This window comes from Nomascus leucogenys, chromosome 10 (assembly GCF_006542625.1).
Source record: "Nomascus leucogenys isolate Asia chromosome 10, Asia_NLE_v1, whole genome shotgun sequence".
Classification (NCBI taxonomy): domain Eukaryota; kingdom Metazoa; phylum Chordata; class Mammalia; order Primates; family Hylobatidae; genus Nomascus; species Nomascus leucogenys.
The window spans coordinates 71,990,030-72,009,283 of NC_044390.1; the positions used below are offsets into that span (position 1 = coordinate 71,990,030).

At 35.1% G+C, this 19,254-nt stretch overlaps 1 protein-coding gene across 1 annotated transcript in view; it reads right to left on the minus strand.

Annotated features, from left to right (window-relative positions):
- The window catches only part of SLC41A2 (solute carrier family 41 member 2), a 153,063-nt gene that overhangs the window by 38,720 nt on the left and 95,089 nt on the right, over nt 1–19,254 (minus strand). The window contains exons 9-10 of the mRNA XM_030821290.1: nt 5,992–6,123; nt 4,618–4,766 (exon numbers count right to left, since the gene is read on the minus strand). Coding sequence (XP_030677150.1) covers nt 4,618–4,766; nt 5,992–6,123 — 281 coding nt within the window. The remainder of the gene's footprint in view (nt 1–4,617; nt 4,767–5,991; nt 6,124–19,254) is intronic.

The following is a 19,254-nucleotide window of genomic DNA, read 5'->3' on the forward strand; positions in this document are numbered from 1 at the left end:
TGACATGTTTATGTTTTTGTTTTTTCATAGAAGATATCTATTTAGGATTTCTAACACAAAGGGGAACAAGTAGTAGAAGCCTTAAATTAAATAGGGAAACAAACTAAGATGTACTGCTGTTCCTTCTTTGCTCAAGAGATTGTCTGTATGCTTATTTAATTGATAGTTTTCTTTGTACCTTCTCAGGTTTATTATGCTGTCAAGGGACTAGTCTTTGAAGAATACTGTAGGGCGCAAGGCAAACAAACAGAAAACCCTGAAGATGACAGTAAGATTCCCTTCGTTACATCTTAAAAGGAAGGCCAACAATGCCCATCCTAACTTGGAATCCCATATTATGCTTTTGAATTCATAAGTTAACAGGCTTTGAGCAGTCAATGGAGCATCCAGATAAGTAGATGTGAAGGTTGGGAAAATCACTGCTTAGCGAGAAAGAACCCAAGAAACATGTCTAAGTTTGTAGAGGAAAGTATACTCTGCTTCTATGAAATCAAAGCTGTGGGTTCAATGCGCTAGTTTAACATACATAAAAAATCATATTCTAAAACAAACAATTGTGCCTTAAGCACACCTGGTAGTCTCCTAAATGCTGACTGATGGTATAAAAGGTATAATGGATCAAGATGGTTAGCTAGGTACCAACCCATCCTTACTGCTGAAGAAAAATAAACTCAAAAAGCAATGTGATTGGTGGTATGTCAAATAGGAATGTCTCCTAGCACATTACTCTGGTCTTGATATGGTCTAGCTACTCTGATTGCTCTTACGGACTGGGCAAGAACATGAATAGAGTATAATCCATCACATCTTCTGACTGTGGTTCAGTGGCCTAAACATCACATAACAAAACCACATTTGATAGCTTCCTTCTAATTGCAAGACACATAACAAATACCACCAAACAATGTAATTTGTGACATGTAAGTAGTTTTTCTTAAATTTAAAAAATAATTTAAAAAAATGGAGTTAGTGTGGGTAAGGGCAAAATAAGAAACTAACTCAGCCATTCCAATGCCAAAGAATTTCAAATTTAAGTTGGCTTTTTACTTTTCATTTGAAGTAAGAAATACCCATTCAGCTACAAAGCCAAAATTGAGAGATGATATACTCTGAAAAAAAATCTTATATTAACATCTAAAATTTGAAAGTTTTATTTTAAAAACTCCTTATTAAGGAAAACTTCAAACATATACAAAAGTAGAATAGTATAAATTAACCCCACTCACTCTCAGGAACCATCACTCAGCTTCATCTATTATCAACTCATGACCAGTTTTACCCCTCCACTTCCACTTCCCCAGAAATCAAGTTATTTCATCTCTAAACATTTCAGTAAAACCTTATAATTTTAACCGATCAGTGTTAGAAGTTGTGGGGTTCTGTGTTTCATTTTTAATTGCTTTTATTTTGGATACCTATGTCCGTGAAAGAGAGGAAACTGGTGTTTATTGAAGACAAGGAGAATAAAAAATCTAGATTTTTTTTTTTTAGTTCTTCTGTGATTTCTTGTGCCTAAATACAGTTACAAAATTTTCTCCTCCTTCCACTGAAGGAGATGGAGCTGGCAAGATATAGTCATTCAGTTTTAACAAGCATTAATTGAGCACTAGGGACAGGGCTGGGTGCTGGAGATAAAAAATGAGTAAACAAAGATCCTATCTCTAGAATGGGTGAGACAGACACAATAAATATTACAGATAATGTCGATATAATATGGAAAATGCTAGGATAATGGTATTCACAGGGTACTGTGGGAAATAGAGAAAAAGGCAATTCAGAGGAAATCAGATATTCAAGAAAGGCTTCCAGGAAGAGATGATATCTGAGTAAATGCAAAAGTGCTGTAAATGATTGTTACTATGTCATTATAATAAGTGCAATATGAAAGTTCCTTCAAAGAGATTTCCTTCATTTAGTGAGTTGGGGAATTAGCAGGGAAGTTCCTCAAAGAGTATTAGTCTGTGAAGTGTGTAAAACAACAGTAATTTATAAAAACAGCCACTTTATCATGTCCTGTGGGGAATACCAAAGGGAAAGGCATGGTCTCAGCCCTCAGGAAGGTAGGAATGTAGATGGGGAGAAATTCAGCATGCATTGGAAAACTGCACTATAGAATATCCAATCAAATTAGAGAGTTTAGGGATGAGAAGAGTGGCATGAACTGAAGTATTTGAATAAGAGCTTGGACCAAGGTTTTGAATATAAATTTAACCTAGATCAAAAAAGGAAGACAATCTAGTAAAGAAGATTAAAAGGTAAGTTTTAAGTGGTCAAAGATTCTTTGTCTTTAAGGAGTTATTTCTTCATTCTGTTCATCTTTGGATTGACTGAAGCCAGGTGGGGAAGGTCAAGATCTTTTACCTAAACCTTAAAGAGGTGTGTGTGCATGTGCTTATGTGTATACTAGTGTCAGAACATGAAGATTTAATCTAAGAATTTACAATCTATTCTAAGCTATTCCATTAGAATAGTGCACAATGTCAGGCTGCAAATGCAAAGGTCTACTCTGGCAGACAGCTGATTCTTGGGGGAAAAATGAAAAGCAAAGCCCATAAAAATTAAAGTTATAAAAGACACATAAGAAAATTCAATCAACAGTATAGTTTCCAGCTGTCCTTCTGAAATCAATGACACACCATTTACACTATCTTTAATAACAACAACAATAGCGTCAGCTAACACTTATATAGCATCTACTATAAACATGCTTTATATAAGTAATTCATTTAATCCTCAAAGCAGCCTGTCTGGTAGATAGTACAACTTCTCCCATTTTACAGAAGGGGTAACTGAGACACAGAGAGACTAATAATTACTCTTTTCTCAATTCTAGTTATTCAACTTTCACTGGTGAGACTTTAGATCGGAGGTTTAAAAGGCATGTAGGTACACAGTGGATATATGTTGAAATCTATTTTTAATAAACTAGAAAAATTACTTGTATCCTTCATTGACTTAAGTGAAATGCTGCATGATAGTATATTGGCACAGAACCATAAACATAAATGTCAAATAATCCATGAGCCTAAGAGGCAGAGTTGCAAATAGGAATATGCTCCAGCAATGGCTTGTTTATCAGCAAACCAAACACTAGTCTCTGAATATTTCCCCGGGATTGAAGAATGCATCTTTTTCACAATAGTTACACAGAGAACAGCATCAAACATATATGACAATAAATGACCATATAATACACAGCAATCAAAGTAGCAATTTGCTATAAGTTTTGTCCCTACTGAACTGTAGAAAAATATTACTCCCCAGGTAGAGGTACTTGCTTTTCTTTCAGACTCTGAAAGCACTTCATATATAGCTAAACTCAGTACTTACGTTATAGTACATTATAATTATTTGTTCATGTAGTGGCCTTCCCTCTAGACTACAAGACCTTGAGTACAGAGTCTGAACTTATTCCTCCTGGGATTTAAAAGCCACCCCTCCATCTAGTAGCATGAAGGTTTACTGGATGAATAAATTAATTAATTATTCGATAGGTGACTTTTAGTAAAATCTAAGGCACTATAAAGCATAATAGACAAGTTAAAAATGTCAAGTTGTAAGGGTTTTGTTATTTTAAGAATAGATTCTAATTTCCCTTGCATTTAAGGCCTTTTCTGTACCAGCCCTAATCAACCTTCTTAACCTTATCTTGTCTGTTAGATCCTATATATGAATTATTTTATCTTGCACAAGACCTGCGCTTTCTCACCTCTGTGTTTTAACTCAGTAATCTCCAAAAAGTTTTAGATTATGCAGCTCTCTCAGTATAAAATATTTGGTATGCTTATTTAACATTGTGCTAAAATATATTTATTACCAAGCAAACACAAAAATAGAAGAAAACAGATATTTTAAACAAATGAAGTTTTAATCTTTTCTTCCTCCACACGATGCATTGCTTTGTATGTATCCCACTTTGAAAATAGCTGATTTATATCAAAAGAACAAATCTCATTGCATTTTGTGAGAATTAAATGAATCAATACGTATAAAGCACTTATAATGCTTCTGAGCATATAGGAAACACTATACATGCCAACTAATTTCATTACCATCATTATCATCAATGTAGTTTCTTTTGAGTGGAATAATGTCTACATACCTACCTTCTAGCCTCCTTCCTACACGCCAAACTCCTTGAAAGCCAAATGATAAATATTATCCCTTCAAAGAACTATTTGAATCCATCTCTTAAGGGATTAGGACTTACCGCACTGAAGAAGGTACCAAATCTACAAAGTTTAGCAAGAAGCCATGCTCAGGAAGCCAAAATAAACTAGAACCATTGGTAAAAATTAAAGACGGGTTTATGGAAAATGATGCAAATGCAAAGAGATATGATTATTAGCTCCATGGGAAAGAAAATATAAGAAAAGTAAATATAGCCATAGTGAAATTATCTGACTCTATAATAAACAATGTTTACACGGACCTAATAATATAAATATTGATGACTAACACAAAATTGTTTATTGGTTTTAAGAAGATTAAATCAATATGAAGATGTTCAGTTGATTTTTGAAATGGTAAAATGTGTCATGTGTTTTTATATTTCCACAGTTGTACTTTTACAGCAGTCTCAGCATAAAAGAGATTTCAAGAAGTTTTAACTCTTACCTGTAACACAGCGGCAAATAAATACACTACTATGAAGATTATAGTTAAAGAAGTATGACCACTTTTCATCAAATGAATAGTGTAGAGGAAAATTAAATGTCCAGGAATCACTAAAAGCAGCAGAACTTGAGCAGACTTATTATTTACTCCTGTAATATAAAATGTAAAAGTAATTAGAACAAAATTATATTTTAGTTAATAATAGGTCATAGTTATTAAAATTTGAGGATTACTTTCTAGTTACTATACTTCATACTATCACATGAAATTTGATTGCCAAAAATAAATTTCAAGTAGTTACAATTCATTTCATTCTCTGAAATTTCCACTATATATGTTAATTAAATGAAAGGTGGTTGATAAAAACTTGCTATGAAGAACATCAGTCACATTTTAATATCTATCATAAAAACAGGGAAAATATAAAGTTCTTAAAGTACAAGAATGTTTTAATTTTATTAATTTCTTTAGCCTTCTATCACTGGTATTAAAAGGGTAGCCATTTCCGATCTTCATTCAAAGGTCAATAATCACCACGCACAGTGGCTCACACTTGTAATCCCAGAGCTTTAGGAGGCCAAGGAGGGAGGACTGCTTGAGGCCAGGAGTTCAAGACTAGCCTGGGCAACATAGTGAGACCTCATCTCTACAAAAAATAAAAATAAAAAAAAATTAGCCAAGCAAAGTGGCTCGTGCCTGTAGTCCCAGCTACTCAGAAGGCTGATGTGGGAGGATCACCTGAGCCCAGGAGTTTGAGGTGCAGTGAGCTGTGATGGTACCACTGCTCTCCAGCCTGGGCAACAGAGCAAAGCCCTGTCTCAACAACAACAAAAAATTTTCTAAAACAAAAGTCAATAATCACACTTATTTTCATCAGGGAAAAAAAATGACAAGAATTGTGAAGTTTAAAACTGTGGTCTTAGTTTTTTGGTAATCATGTGCCTTTGTTTATTCATAGCCACATAAATAATGCACTGTTCCTTGAAATCGAGGTTATCCCTTCTCATCTGGTTTGTTTGAGATCAAATGTCTACATTTAGAAAGGCCAAAATAATAATATAGATAAGATAGTACATCTGCCTCCCAAAATCACCTGGCAATTATTTTTTTTTTGTCTTTCACAAAATAAGGTTTCTCTTTCACAACTAATAAGCAAGATACCCCAGAAAGAGGCATAAAAGAGAAACATTATACAAATATCCTTAGCAACTGCAGAATTGATACACATGCCTTTTCATTCACTGGGATTAGCTCTCAGAAATAGGAAAGTTGAGCAACTTTCACAAAACACATATTCAATAAATGTTGCCTGCCTATAATCTTACAGAGCAATAGCCCTTGATCTAAAATATGCAAAAATCCATAAGCACATACCTGGACCAAAGAAAGTTCTAAATGGGTAGTAACAACCTTTGGGTTCATCAGGCAATTCTCCTGGAATGCTATGTAAATGGAGGTAGGTAGAAATCCTGCTAGCCTGAATGGCCACCAAATTACCACCAATACCTGAAACACAAGGAAAAACAAAGTAGCAATCCTCATGTTTTAAACAACTTGCATAAATTCAACCAAAAGCAAGCCTCTTCGTGTAACATTCTGGGTCAATAAAACAAAATAAAGAGTTCTTCTGAAATGCTGATCTATTTAATGTTGAAGTAGACATTCCAAAGGCATAAAATCATTGTTAGATAAAATTAATTCATTATTTTTTCAAACTTGACTGGTACGAAAGCAGACCAGAGCAGGTAATTTTTAAAAGTCATTATCAAAACCAAGATATAAAATTAGGTACCAAGATCCTTCATGTTTATCACCTTAATGACAGGGAAGATAAGCTAGACTTACTCAAATAGATAAGGCTAGAAACTTTTCTTCTCAGCTTATTAAAGAAATTGGTACAGAGCCACTGGAAAAAATACTCATTAGCCTCTCACATACTCTGAGGCAGAAGAGTTGATGCCAGGATGTGAAATAAATTCCAAAGAGTGGTAAGCCCCTCCAAGGTAAGACAGGATACTCAAATTGTTTCTCCTTTTGCAGAGTACAGGAGAAAAAAGTTAAGCCGTAAAAGTGAGTAAGAAGAAAACTGAAAAATTCAAATTCTTAACTGATGAGGGTAGGACTGCCTAAGATTGAGGAAAGGGCAAGAGAATCTCAAACCCCATTCCATGCCTTTCACTAAGAAACATCAGCAACTGACTGTTGGGAGAAAAGCAAGAGCACAGATAGTTAAGCCTTCCAGGCTGCAGGCATACAGCCCTCCACGCTTCACACTAAGCACAGGGTGGCTGGAGCGTGCCCGTAAGGAAAGTTGAGGTTAGTGGTGTGCAGAGGGTAATGATAATAACCATAAAAAACAAACCCAGTTCAACTGCTGACTAGATTGACTCAATCCTCCATCCTAATGATCTAGCAGAAGAAAAGAACTCCCATTTCTAGGCATAAATAATATTTACCTCAGTCTCCAATGGTCTTGCATGTATAATGTCCATCATTCAATTAAAAAATTAAAAGACAGGAAAAAGCAATAAAGAATATAAAGCATTGAAGGAGTTAAGAAGTCATCAGAGCCAGACACAGAGATGAATCAGGTGTTGAAACCATCCAACAAGGAATTTAAAATAATTATAGTTAGTATGTTAAAGGATCCAGTGGAAAAGATATACAAATATATTAAAAGACAGAGACATAAATTAAAAGTAAAAATATGGAAAAATATCATGCAAACACTAAGGAAAAGAAAGTTAAGAGTGACTATATCAAAATCAAGAGGAAAAAAATGGCATTCTAACAGGGAATATTACCAAGGATAAAGATGAACATCGAATAAAGTTTAAGAAGGTCAAGACGGCCAGGAGCAGTGGTTCCCGCCTGTAATCCCAACACTTTGGGGGGCCAAGGTGGGTGGACCACGAGGTCAGGAGATCAAGACCATCCTGGCCAACATGGTGAAACCCCGTCTCTACGAAAAAAAATACAAAAATTAGCTGGGTGTGGTGGCGCGTGCCTGTAATCCCAGCTACCCCGGAGGCTGAGGCAGGCGAATCACTTGAACCCTGGAGTTGGAGGTTGCAGTGAGCTGAGATCACACCACTGCACTCCAGCCTGGCAACAGAGTGACACTCTGTCTCAAAAAAAAAAAAAAAAAAAGTCAAGTTTTCAAAATACATCAAGAAGCAAAAACTGATAAATCCGAGAGGAAAAACAGACAAGTCTGTTTTTATACACAGATTTTACCACTGTATCTCATTCATTGAGTACACATATAGTAAGTCCTCACTTAATGTCATTGATAGATTCTTGGAAACAGACTGTAAGTGAAATAACATACAGCAAGTCCTAGAATAGCATAATTCAATGTCGTTATATTATAACATTGATGAGAAAAAAGTTGGTTTTGTTATGTATTGTTTCACCTAAAGTCACAGTTTTAAGAACCTATTAACGATGTTAAATGAGGACTTACTGTATTTTAAAAATCAACAATGATATAGAAGACTTTAATAATACTATCAACCAGTTTATTCTAAATTACATTTGTAGAACATACTACCCAACAACAGCAGAATACATTTCACACGTGCACTCATGGAACATTAATGAAGATAGACCATATTACAGGCCATAAGACAAGTCTCAATAAATCAGAAATGATTGGAACATGCAAAGTATGCTCTCCTTCCATAACAGAAAAGTAAGATATCTGAGGATTCCCCCAAATATCTGGAAAGTAAACAATACATTTCTAAATAACCCATAGTTCAAAGAAGAAAACACAAGGAAATTTGGAAAGTATTTTGAATTTACTACAAATGAAAACATAAAATATTGAGATATGTGGGAGGCACATAAAGCAGTACTTAGCAATTCATAGCATTACTTATATTAGGAAAGAAGAAAGCTTTCATATCAATGATCTAAGGCTCACATCTTCAAAACCAAGAAAAAAAATTAAACCAAAAGAAAGCATAAGGAGGAAATAAAATAAGAACAGAAATCAATGAAATAGAAAATAAAAACAGCAAAGAAAAATAAATGAAACAAAAAGATGGTTCTTCGAATAGATAAAAAAGAGATAGAAGACACAAATTCCAATATCAAGAATGAAAGAGAAGTCATCACTACAGTGCATGCATTAAAAGGATAATATAGGAATATCATAAACTTTAAAAATACTAAACAATTAGCAAATCAAATCCAGCAAAACATTTAATGTATATCATAACCAAATTTGATTTATCCTAGGAATGCAAGACTGATTTAATAGTTGGAAAGAAATTAAAGCAACTCAGCACATTAACAAATGAATGGAGGAAAAAAATAATATAATTGGATGAATAAATGCAGAATAATTTATAAAATTTTATATTTATCATTAAAAACTCTTAGCAAACCAGGAATCAAGTAGGACTTCTTTAACTTGATAACCACACACACACACACACACACACACACACACACGAAATCTGAGCTATGACAAAGGAGGAACTGCAAATCAATAAATAGTGCTATAGACTTTTAATAAGTAGTGCTAAGATAATTATTAATATGCCAAAAACCTATGCAATTTGATCCTCACTCTCATATCATGCACAAAAACAAATTCCACATGATTAAAGACCTCATGCAAAAGAAAAACATATTAAGTTTTAATATGTTTAATATGTTTAAGATGATACCGAATGGATGAAAAGGATTTTTTAACAAAATAGATAAATTACACACCATAAAGGAAAAAGTTGACAAATCTGACTACAGTGTAATTAAAACCTTTGGTTCATCAAAAGACACTGTGGAGAAAGTGGAAAGACAATCCACAGAGTGGAAGAATTTTTTTTCAACACATATAATTGTCAAAGGACTACTATCCAGAATATATAAAGAACTCCTACATGTAGAGATAATCAGTAACTGCAGAAATGCGAATAAAAGCACAATAAATATCATTTCATACTCATCAGATTGGCAAAACCTTTTAGCCTAAAAACATCAACTATTTATAACAACGTGGAGCAATGAGAACTCTTACACAAAGCTAGCAAGAGTGTCAACTGTTATAATCCCTTTTGAAAACATTTTGGCATTGTGTAATAAAGGTGTTGAAGCAAATGTGGTGGCTCACACCTGTAATCTCAGCCCTTTGGGAAGCCAAGGCAGGAGGATCGCTTGAGCCTAGAAGTTTGAAACTAGCCTGGGCAATATAGTGAGACTTTGCCTCTACTAAAAATAAAAATATTAGCTGGGTGTGGTGGTGCACACCTGTAGTTGCAGCTACTCAGAAGACTGAGGCAGAGGATGGCTTGAGCCCAAGAGATTGAGGCTACAGTGAGCTGTGGTCATGCCACTGCACTCCAGTCTGGGTGACAGAATAAGACCCTGTCTTAAGTAAGTAAGTAAATAAATAAATAAATAAATAAAGTTGTTGATAGGCATACCCTACAATCTAGCAATTCCACTCTTAGACAAATACTCAAAGAAATGCCTACATATGTACAACAGTTGGAAGAATGAGCTCTGAAAGAAGTATGAAATCAAGAGAACTTGACATCTTAAATTTATGAAGGACTCCATTTAAATCATACCGAATACACTGGCGCAGGAGATTTCTGAACAAGAAGAATTAGAGAACAATTGCAACAGGATGTCTGAACCAGGTGCTAAAAGTTGAAAGCTTTGATGATATCAGAGAGAATCAGAAGGCAGCAATCCTCTGGCCAAGTCTATTACCCACTGTTGATCCAAGTTACCTGGAAGCAAAATAGATTTCCCTCCAAAAAAAGTGTGATGAAACTATCTTGTTTTTGTTTTGTTTTTATAATAGGATTATCTTGCTTGTGCTAGATTATTAATTCTTTGCTTAATAATTTAGGATGTAATGTTTAGGATCCAGTTTCTTATTAAGAAAAAACCCAGCCCTAGTAGCCTCCAAATCTAAGCAGTTTAATCTTGGGTATACATAAATATTATACTCAGAAATAAAGATTGAGTAATTTTGTTCAAAGATATTTAGGTCAATATTACCTATATATCACCTATATATTGCTGGATACCTAGTGAAGTTTTGGCATTCACTGCATTCTAATAATGTTAATTTGTTATTGTGGAATAAGAATTTAGTATTTTTTAATTGTAGAAAAAATGTAAGAATAGAAACAGGAAAAGCATGAGCTTCCCCCCTTCTAAGCTGAGAGGTTGATCACTTTTTGTGCCAATGCACCAAAAATGAAGCAACTTAAACATTATAGTTTTAAGGCTGAAATTATAATGTCTTGATCTTAAACTAAATGTAGCTTCATGATTTCCTCATCACATCTCATTTAGTAAATAAAAAATTCATTAAAGCAAATGCTTAAGATAATTTAAAATGCAGTTCATCATAAAAATGTTTAAAATATGTATCCCAGGGAGTTCTGAAAAAATTTCTAAAGGAAAATAAATTTCTTTAAAAATGTGTTGAAAAGTCACATGGACTAGATAGAATAATTAAGGCACATAAATGCAGAGCTGTGTTCTCTGTAACATTCTGACTGTGGCTCAAACTATGTGGGTTTTTCTGAAAACCACCTCAGTCACTTGCTATGACATCACTGATATTTAACTTCTTACAGCTTCAATTTTCTAATCTGAAAATAAGGATAATTTAATATCTATCTCATAAGGATGCTGAGAGAATTAAATAAAATAATGCATATATGAAAGATGCTTAGCACAGTTTCTGGATATGGTAAAGGCTCAAAAAATGTTAAATATTATTGTTGTTATCAACAATAAATTTATGTAAATAATGTGATTCTGACTTGGCATTTTCTTAATTGTAGGTCCTTAATTGTAGGTCCTGGAGAATTCATTGGTCAGAGGATGTCCAGAAACTGTATTGCTTTTCAATTCACAGACTATTTTGTTTTAAAATATATATATGAAAGAGAATAAATCATTTGGTGCCCATTCTATTCATTTATTCATTTATTTTTATTTTTAGAGACAGGGTCTTGTTCTGTCTCACAGGCTGGAGTGCAGTTGTGTCATTATGGCTCACTGCAACGTTGAACTCCTGAGCCCAAGTGATCCTCCTGCCTTAGCCCCCAGTGTAGCTGGGACGACAGGTATGCATCACCATGCCTAGCTAATTAAAAAAAATTTTTTTTTAGAGATGGGGTCCCACTGTGTTGCCCAGGCTGGTCTTGAACTCCTGGGCTCAAGCGATCCTCCAGCCTAGGCCTCCCAAAACACTGGGATTCAGACATGAGCCACCAAGCTTGGCTAGCACCCATATTTTAAACAATCAATTCAACTGCCTTCTGTTTATTCAATGAATTTTCCACTAGAAGTTAGAGGTGACTATCTTTTTAAAGTCTCGATTTTCTAAATCTGAACTCACTTTCTAAAGAAAAGAATAGAGACTGGTCCGATGGTAGTGGGTTATCAGAACTTACTCACATTAGTGTTGCTAAAGTTGACATACGACTATCCACTGCTAAACTCACTGACATTAAAAAATAAATAAATAAACAAACAATTAGAACATCGAATAATTAGCATGTACGGATACTCATCTGATAATAGCATATAAACAAGGCCAGTAGCTTATACCTCTAAGTGAAGGTAAATGAAAATGTCTCAGAAATTGAAAGCGGCAAGAGTATTTAACTACATAATGCAAGCATTTTCACAAAAAGTTACTGAGTAAACCAATAAGGGGTAAACTAGCAAAAACAGCTTTGTAATCTTTCTCTTTATAGTCACTCAAAAGGAAAAGAATCTAATATCAAAAGTTATACTTAATGCAAAGCAGAAGATTACATTCAGATACGTTTTTCAATGATGGATATTTTCCATAGGAATGCATAAATTGCATTCCTCTTCAGTTACTCTGGGGATTCTCTTGGGGGTAATGTTTTACGTGGTATTTTATTGGATATGGAATGCTTCAAGGCAAACACAGAAAGCATCTGCTATTAAGCCAAAGTATATCTATTCTACAACTGCAACTTCTCTTGAGTTTGAAACAAAAAGCTACTAATGATTAATTGTAGCTCTCTTCTAAAACCCACAAATTTGTTGGTAAAACTTTATAAAACTACTTTTATCATTTCTTTGTTACCATGTAACAGACTAAGATAATGACAATAAATATAAACAAAGTCTTATAAATATACAGTTTATCACCTTATCACACTGTAGTCCAGGAAACACAGACATAACTGATGTTATAATTGTACCAAACTAAAAAGAAAATGAATGAGAGACTTCAGAAAGACACTGATATCATTTTTCCAGATAAGGTGAATAAAATTTTTAAGTAAACAACATAATTATTGAAGGGGCTAGTTAAAGTTTTAACCTCTCATGGTTTCATCATGATCATTGGTTACATTTTTAAACTATAACAAAATTATTACCTTAGAATAGTTTTCTTTAATGTCAAAAAATGCTTTCTTGCTATAATGACATACACTATGTTTCTACTAAAAGCTAGTCTGTCAACATTTCTTTTACATTATTTAAATTCTTCAGAGACTAATTGCACTATTAAAGCCAGTGGAGAGCATCTAAGGATAGTCTCACACAAATTAAAAACATTAGTAAAAACAACTTGTCAATATGCTAAATAATATGCGAGATTCCTCAGTATCCACAAGACAGAATTTTAAGTGCCTAATGCTTGAATAAGCTCAGTTGATGAAATAAAGTTTGAAAGTAGGAAGAAATTATCAGTAGGTTCATCTAGGGACTGTTTTAAAAATCCAAATTTATGTTTTGTTAAATTTAGAAATATATATGTTTCCAGTAAATGTTTAGCACTAACGTCATGGAATATATTTCAAATTCTGTCAAGAATTCCTTTGCACATTCCGAACGGAACCCAAAGCAAAAGTTCATTTTCTTAAGAAATAAATCTTTATAATCAACAGCGTTAATAAGTCTGGCCACTTCCTATATCCCTACCTGTTTTCTCCATCTCTATGTACCTCTGCATTTTCACCTATCCTCCTCTCAAGACTTATCAGAACTCACATGCAGAAATTACTTTTTTAGTTTCAAGAAATGCAAGAAGATGGAGGAGAAATATCTTCCATTTTTTTCATATTTTTAAGAAGAAATACATTGGAACACCCTTTTAGTGAAGAGCTTTTTATTTAAACAAGGGTAGGTGTATTTACCTCCCTAGTCCCCAATCCATTACCTTTACCATTTCCTTCCCACTTGTAGACAAGGTGGTAAATGGCTGACGAACTCTCTAAATTTTCTACTTCCTTTACCATAGATCATGCATTATTTTTTAAATAAATTATGTACGTATTTAGAGACAGGGTCCTGCTCTGTTGCCTAGGTTGGAATGCAGTGGTGCAATCACGGCTCACCGCATCCTTGATCTCCTGGACTCAAGTGATCCTCCCACCTCAGCCTCCCAAGTAGATAGGACTATGGGTGCATGCCACCATGCCTGGCTGATTTTTTTTTTTTTTTTTTTTTTTAGTAGAAATGAGGTCTCACTATGTTGCCTTGGCTGGTCTCAAACTCCTGAGCTCACACAATCCCACCTCCTTGGCCTCCCAAAGTGCTGGGCTTATAGAAGTGAGCCAGTGTACTCAGCCTAGATTATACATTCTTAACAGAGGTGAAAACTGGTTCTTGAGGGGAGAAAAAATATCACTCATTTTATTTATAAAGTCCATTTACATATACAGTACGCAAATGGATAAACAGTAGATGTGCAATATGAAAATTTCATGGGTAGGTATATTTAGAAAAAAAAATTGATTCAAACGGCTCCTTCAAAAGGTGATGATGAAAATAAAAGATTGAAAAACACCGCCGGCTGGGCACGGTGGCTCACGCCTGTAATCCCAGCACTTTGGGAGGCCGAGGCGGGTGGATCACGAGGTCAGGAGATCGAGACCATCCTGGCTAACACGGTGAAACCCCATCTCTACTAAAGACACAAAAAATTAGCCGGGCATGGTGGCGGGCGCCTGTAGTCCCAGCTACTCGGGAGGCTGAGGCAGGAGAATGGCATGAACCTGGGAGGCGGAGCTTGCAGTTAGCCGAGATCACGCCACTGCAGTCCAGCCTGGGCGAAAAGAGCCAGACTCCACCTCAAAAAAAAAAAAAAACAAACAACAACAACAACAACAAAAAAACACCGCCTTAGATCAGAAATTCCCAACCAGTGTGCCTCAGATGGGTTACAGCTGTGTCAAGATACTATCCTCCAAGCTCTTGGCATGGCTGCAGTGCCAAATCAGGTACCCCTGGTTACAAATGGCTGTCTTCTTCACCCTAGGGTGCCATCCAAATATTATTAATTTTTATGTGTGCCACGACATGAGAAAGATTAGAAAACACTGCCCTAGAGAAATGAATTTCTCTACTTTCTTGGGACAACTGAGGCTGTCAGTTGTAAGGCCCTTCATCTTAGTCTCTATCCCCTAGCCCATATCTGTGTATTTCCACCTGTCTTTCTTCAGGACTCCTTTTCTTACCACATTGAGATAAGGGGTTATCCTTTCTTTCCAAGGCTACTGTGCAGCCCATCGTTTCATGGGCCTTGCTCCCTCATTATTCACCATCTCTCATGCATCCTTGATCTTTCCTTCTCTATTACTCCTTTGCCTCCTTGCCAACAAACGTACCCACATGTCTCTTCTCTTGGAAAAAGTTCCTCATCTGGACTTCTAAATGTCATTCTAATTCTTTTCTTTTCATTGTCAATTATTTAATATGAAGTCTAAAAGTGCTACTTCTCAGATGTTTATTGTTTTATACTATTTAATAAATGCAAAAATAATATTTATAAAACATATGTAAGTTACAAAGACTTATACTACAAAAAAACACCAATGTACCCACCACCCAGTTTAAGAAAAGGAATTCATTATCTTTAGACTTGTAGTGCCCTCTGTGCTCTTCCCTAATCTCATATCCTTCCTTCGCTATCAGAGTGACTATGTTTGTGTTTTTTATTCTCTTGCTTTTCTCTGTGTTATTACTACATACATGTATATTCCTAAATACTATATAATTTGGTTTTACATATTCTTGAATGTTATATAAATGGAATAACTTATCATACAAGTTTCTGAGATTCATCCTTGCTCTTCTGGGACACGTAATTAATCCATTTTATTGTTAATAACATTCTATTGTAAGACTGTACTTTCATTTATCTAGTCTGCTACTCAACAAAACTGAACTCTCAAATGACTTCCTGATCATTGAATAAATAGTCCGTCTTGAATCCTTCTTGGCTACAATAACATAGCTTTCATCCTCCTTCTAACCAATGCATCTCGAATTCAGGAGCTATTTCAAGAGCAGATAAAAATAGAGACGATAAGGGAGAGGAAGTATGTGATTGGGGATGTCTTGTTTGGGACACTGGATAGCTAACACCACTAACTGACATAGGAAACACCGAAGGTTTTCCAAACAGGTTTGCGGGGAATAGGATGAGTTCAGTTAGAAGCTTTAGATGTTCCCTGTAGAAATATCCAATTTAAAGTATGGATCTAGAAAGGAACAGATGTGTCAAGACTAGGGATAAAGCCATGAAATGAAGCCGTATGACAAGGACAAGTTGTTCTCAAACTTTTGCATGTATCAAAATCAATTGATGAGTTCTACCTCTGAGCTGCTGATTCAGGCTTAAGAATCTGCATTTCTAATAAGATCCCAAGTGATATTGCTGGTCTGGGGACCACACTTCGAAAATCTCTGGATGAGACAATATTGTCCATAAAGAAGGTGAAAACTAAGAATAGAAGCTCAAGAGCAGGGTCTTGAAGAATACAAAGAGGCAGGTAGAAAGAAGGAACCAGTGAAGGAAAATGAAAAAGAATTTTCAGAGAAGGGATGAGAATGGTAGAATTGCAAAAAGGGTATAGTAAATAGTATTAAACAACTGAATAGAATGAAGACTGAAAATAAGTTACTGGATAAAGTAATTAGGAGGTCACTGGAGAGCTTAGTGAAAGCAGTTTTGTAGAGTGAGAAGGAAGAAAAATACTATAATGAGTTGAAAAAATACAGACTACACTTGGGAAAGTTTGATTGTACAGAGTAGGAGAGAACAGAAGCTTGAGAAAGCAGAGCACTATGGGAAAGGTGACTTGGGATAAAAGACTTGTGCACATTTGTAAGCTAAAGGGAAAAGATGTAAGAGAGGAAGACATGGGAGATACCGGAAAAGTTAAAATAATTGATGGAGTAAGGCTCCCGTTGGAGTTGTAATGGAATAGTATCCAGGGCACAGGTCAACTAGTCGATCCTGGGCAAAAGAATCAGCTCTTCTGAGATAGGGGTGAAAGAAGTTAAAAATAGACATTGTTAGAGATAAGAACAGAGGTGAAGGGAAAGGAAAGAGAGCACGCTGTGAGACACATGCCTAAAGCCTCTGTTTTCTCTGTAAGCCTGCCCTACAACAAACATTAAAAGAATTTCTTCAGGCAGAAGCAAAATAATACCAGATAAACCCTGGATCTACACAAAGGAAAGAGTGCTGGAAATACAACTTTATATGATAAAATATAAAAGATACATTTTTTCATTTTTAGCCTCTTTTTAAAAATAACTGAAGCAAAAAATAATAATGTATTAGAGGATTTACTACAAAGTAAAATGTATTTCAAAAAAGAGCACATAAGAAAGAGGAGTGGTAATTCAAGTATAGTGACATAAGCTTCTTATCCTATATGTAAAGTGGTTTATTATTGTTTGAAAGTAGACTGTGATAAAAAAGATATAAGCCCTAGATCAACGGTTCTCAAAGTGTGGTCTAGGGGGTCTGAGGAAGGTTAGATCTAGAAATCCCAACACCTAGCTAACAGAAGTACCAGAAAGAGAGACTCACGTTTATGTTAGCATGATAAAGGCTTTAAGAACTCCCGTAGTAGGATGTGGAGAAATAGGAACACTTTTACACTGTTGGTGGGAGTGTAAACTAGTTCAACCATTGTGGAAGATAGTGTGGCGATTGTTCAACGATCTAGAACTAGAAATACCATTTGACCCAGCCATCCCATTACTGGGTATATACCCAAAGGATTATAAATCATGCTGCTATAAAGACACATGCACATGTATGTTTATTGTGGCACTATTCACAATAGCAAAGATTTGGAACCAACCCAAATGTCCATCAATGATAGACTGGATTAAGAAAATGTGGCACACATACACCATGGAATACTATGCAGCCATAAAAAAGGATGACTTCATGTCCTTTGTAGGGACATGGATGAAGCTGGAAACCATCATTCTCAGCAAACTATCGCAAGGACAAAAAAACAAACACTGCATGTTCTCACTCAAAGGTGGGAATTGAACAATGAGAATATTTGGACACAGGAAGGGGAATATCACACACTGGGGCCTGTTGTGGGGTGGGGGGAGGGGGAAGGGACAGCATTAGGAGATATACCTAATGTAAATGACGAGTTAACGGGCGCAGCACACCAACATGGTGCATGTATACATATGTAACAAAACTGCACGTTGTACACATGTACCCTAGAACTTAAAGTATAATTTAAACAAATTTAAAAAAAGAAGAATTAACAACAAAAAAGAAATCCCGTAGCAAACAAGTTTGTTTAACTTAATGTTTACCAAATTTGATTGACCACAGAACTCACTTTTCAAGTTATACTTATTAACATCTCACAGAACTAGTGCTACCACGAAATATATTTTGGAAAATGCCACTAGTTCTGAAAGACATTAATAAATGTTAAAAGATATCCTAGTCACAATATGAACACAGATATGCCTTAAACAATGTATGCATTCTTGTAGCTAATAAAACAAATTAGTAGCTGCATATTTTGAGAAAAAAAATCACAGGCTTTAGAACAGATCCGATCTGGGTTTCAATCGTGATTCACCACTTACAAGATAAGAGATCTTAGACAATCTACTGATCTTATTGTGAGGATTATATGACATAACATGTATAAAAAAAACCTGTAAGTTACCTGGTACATAGTGGTAGGTATTCACTAAATAGCAGATGATAATAATGATGAAGATAAACAAGGGTCCTTTAAATAGTACATTCCCCAACACATTTTAAATGAAATTCAATTCTCAAAAGTTCCATCTTATTTGAGGAACATAGAGTAAACCATCTCTATTAATGTTTTTTAAAGAGTGGAAGTATAAGCTCATCGTGTACCACCATGCCCAGCTAATTTTTATATTTTTTGTGCAGACAGGGTTTGGTCGTGTTGCCCAGGCTGATCTCAAACTTATGAGCTCAAGTGATCCACCTGCCTTGGCCTCCCAAAGTGCTGATAGCCAACTAACAGGTTTACTTACTGAGATACTAAAAATATATTACTATGAATATCGCGCAATGCCATGGCACAGACATCCAAGGAGAGCATTTCAGTGAAGCTCTAGAATTGTTTCTTATGTAAGGTAAAACAACTGAAATATGCATTAAAGCCTTATAATAAAAGGGTTATTGTAATTTAAGTTAAATTTCTTACTGAAATGTTGTTTAATATAGCTCTAACAGTCATTATGAGTAATGTTTATGCTAATGAACTCATCCATTAATATTCACAGAAGAGGATCTGAAGAGGTGGGAGGAAAGCAGTAGTTATTCCAGGCAGTGAAAATTAGATGAATCTTTGT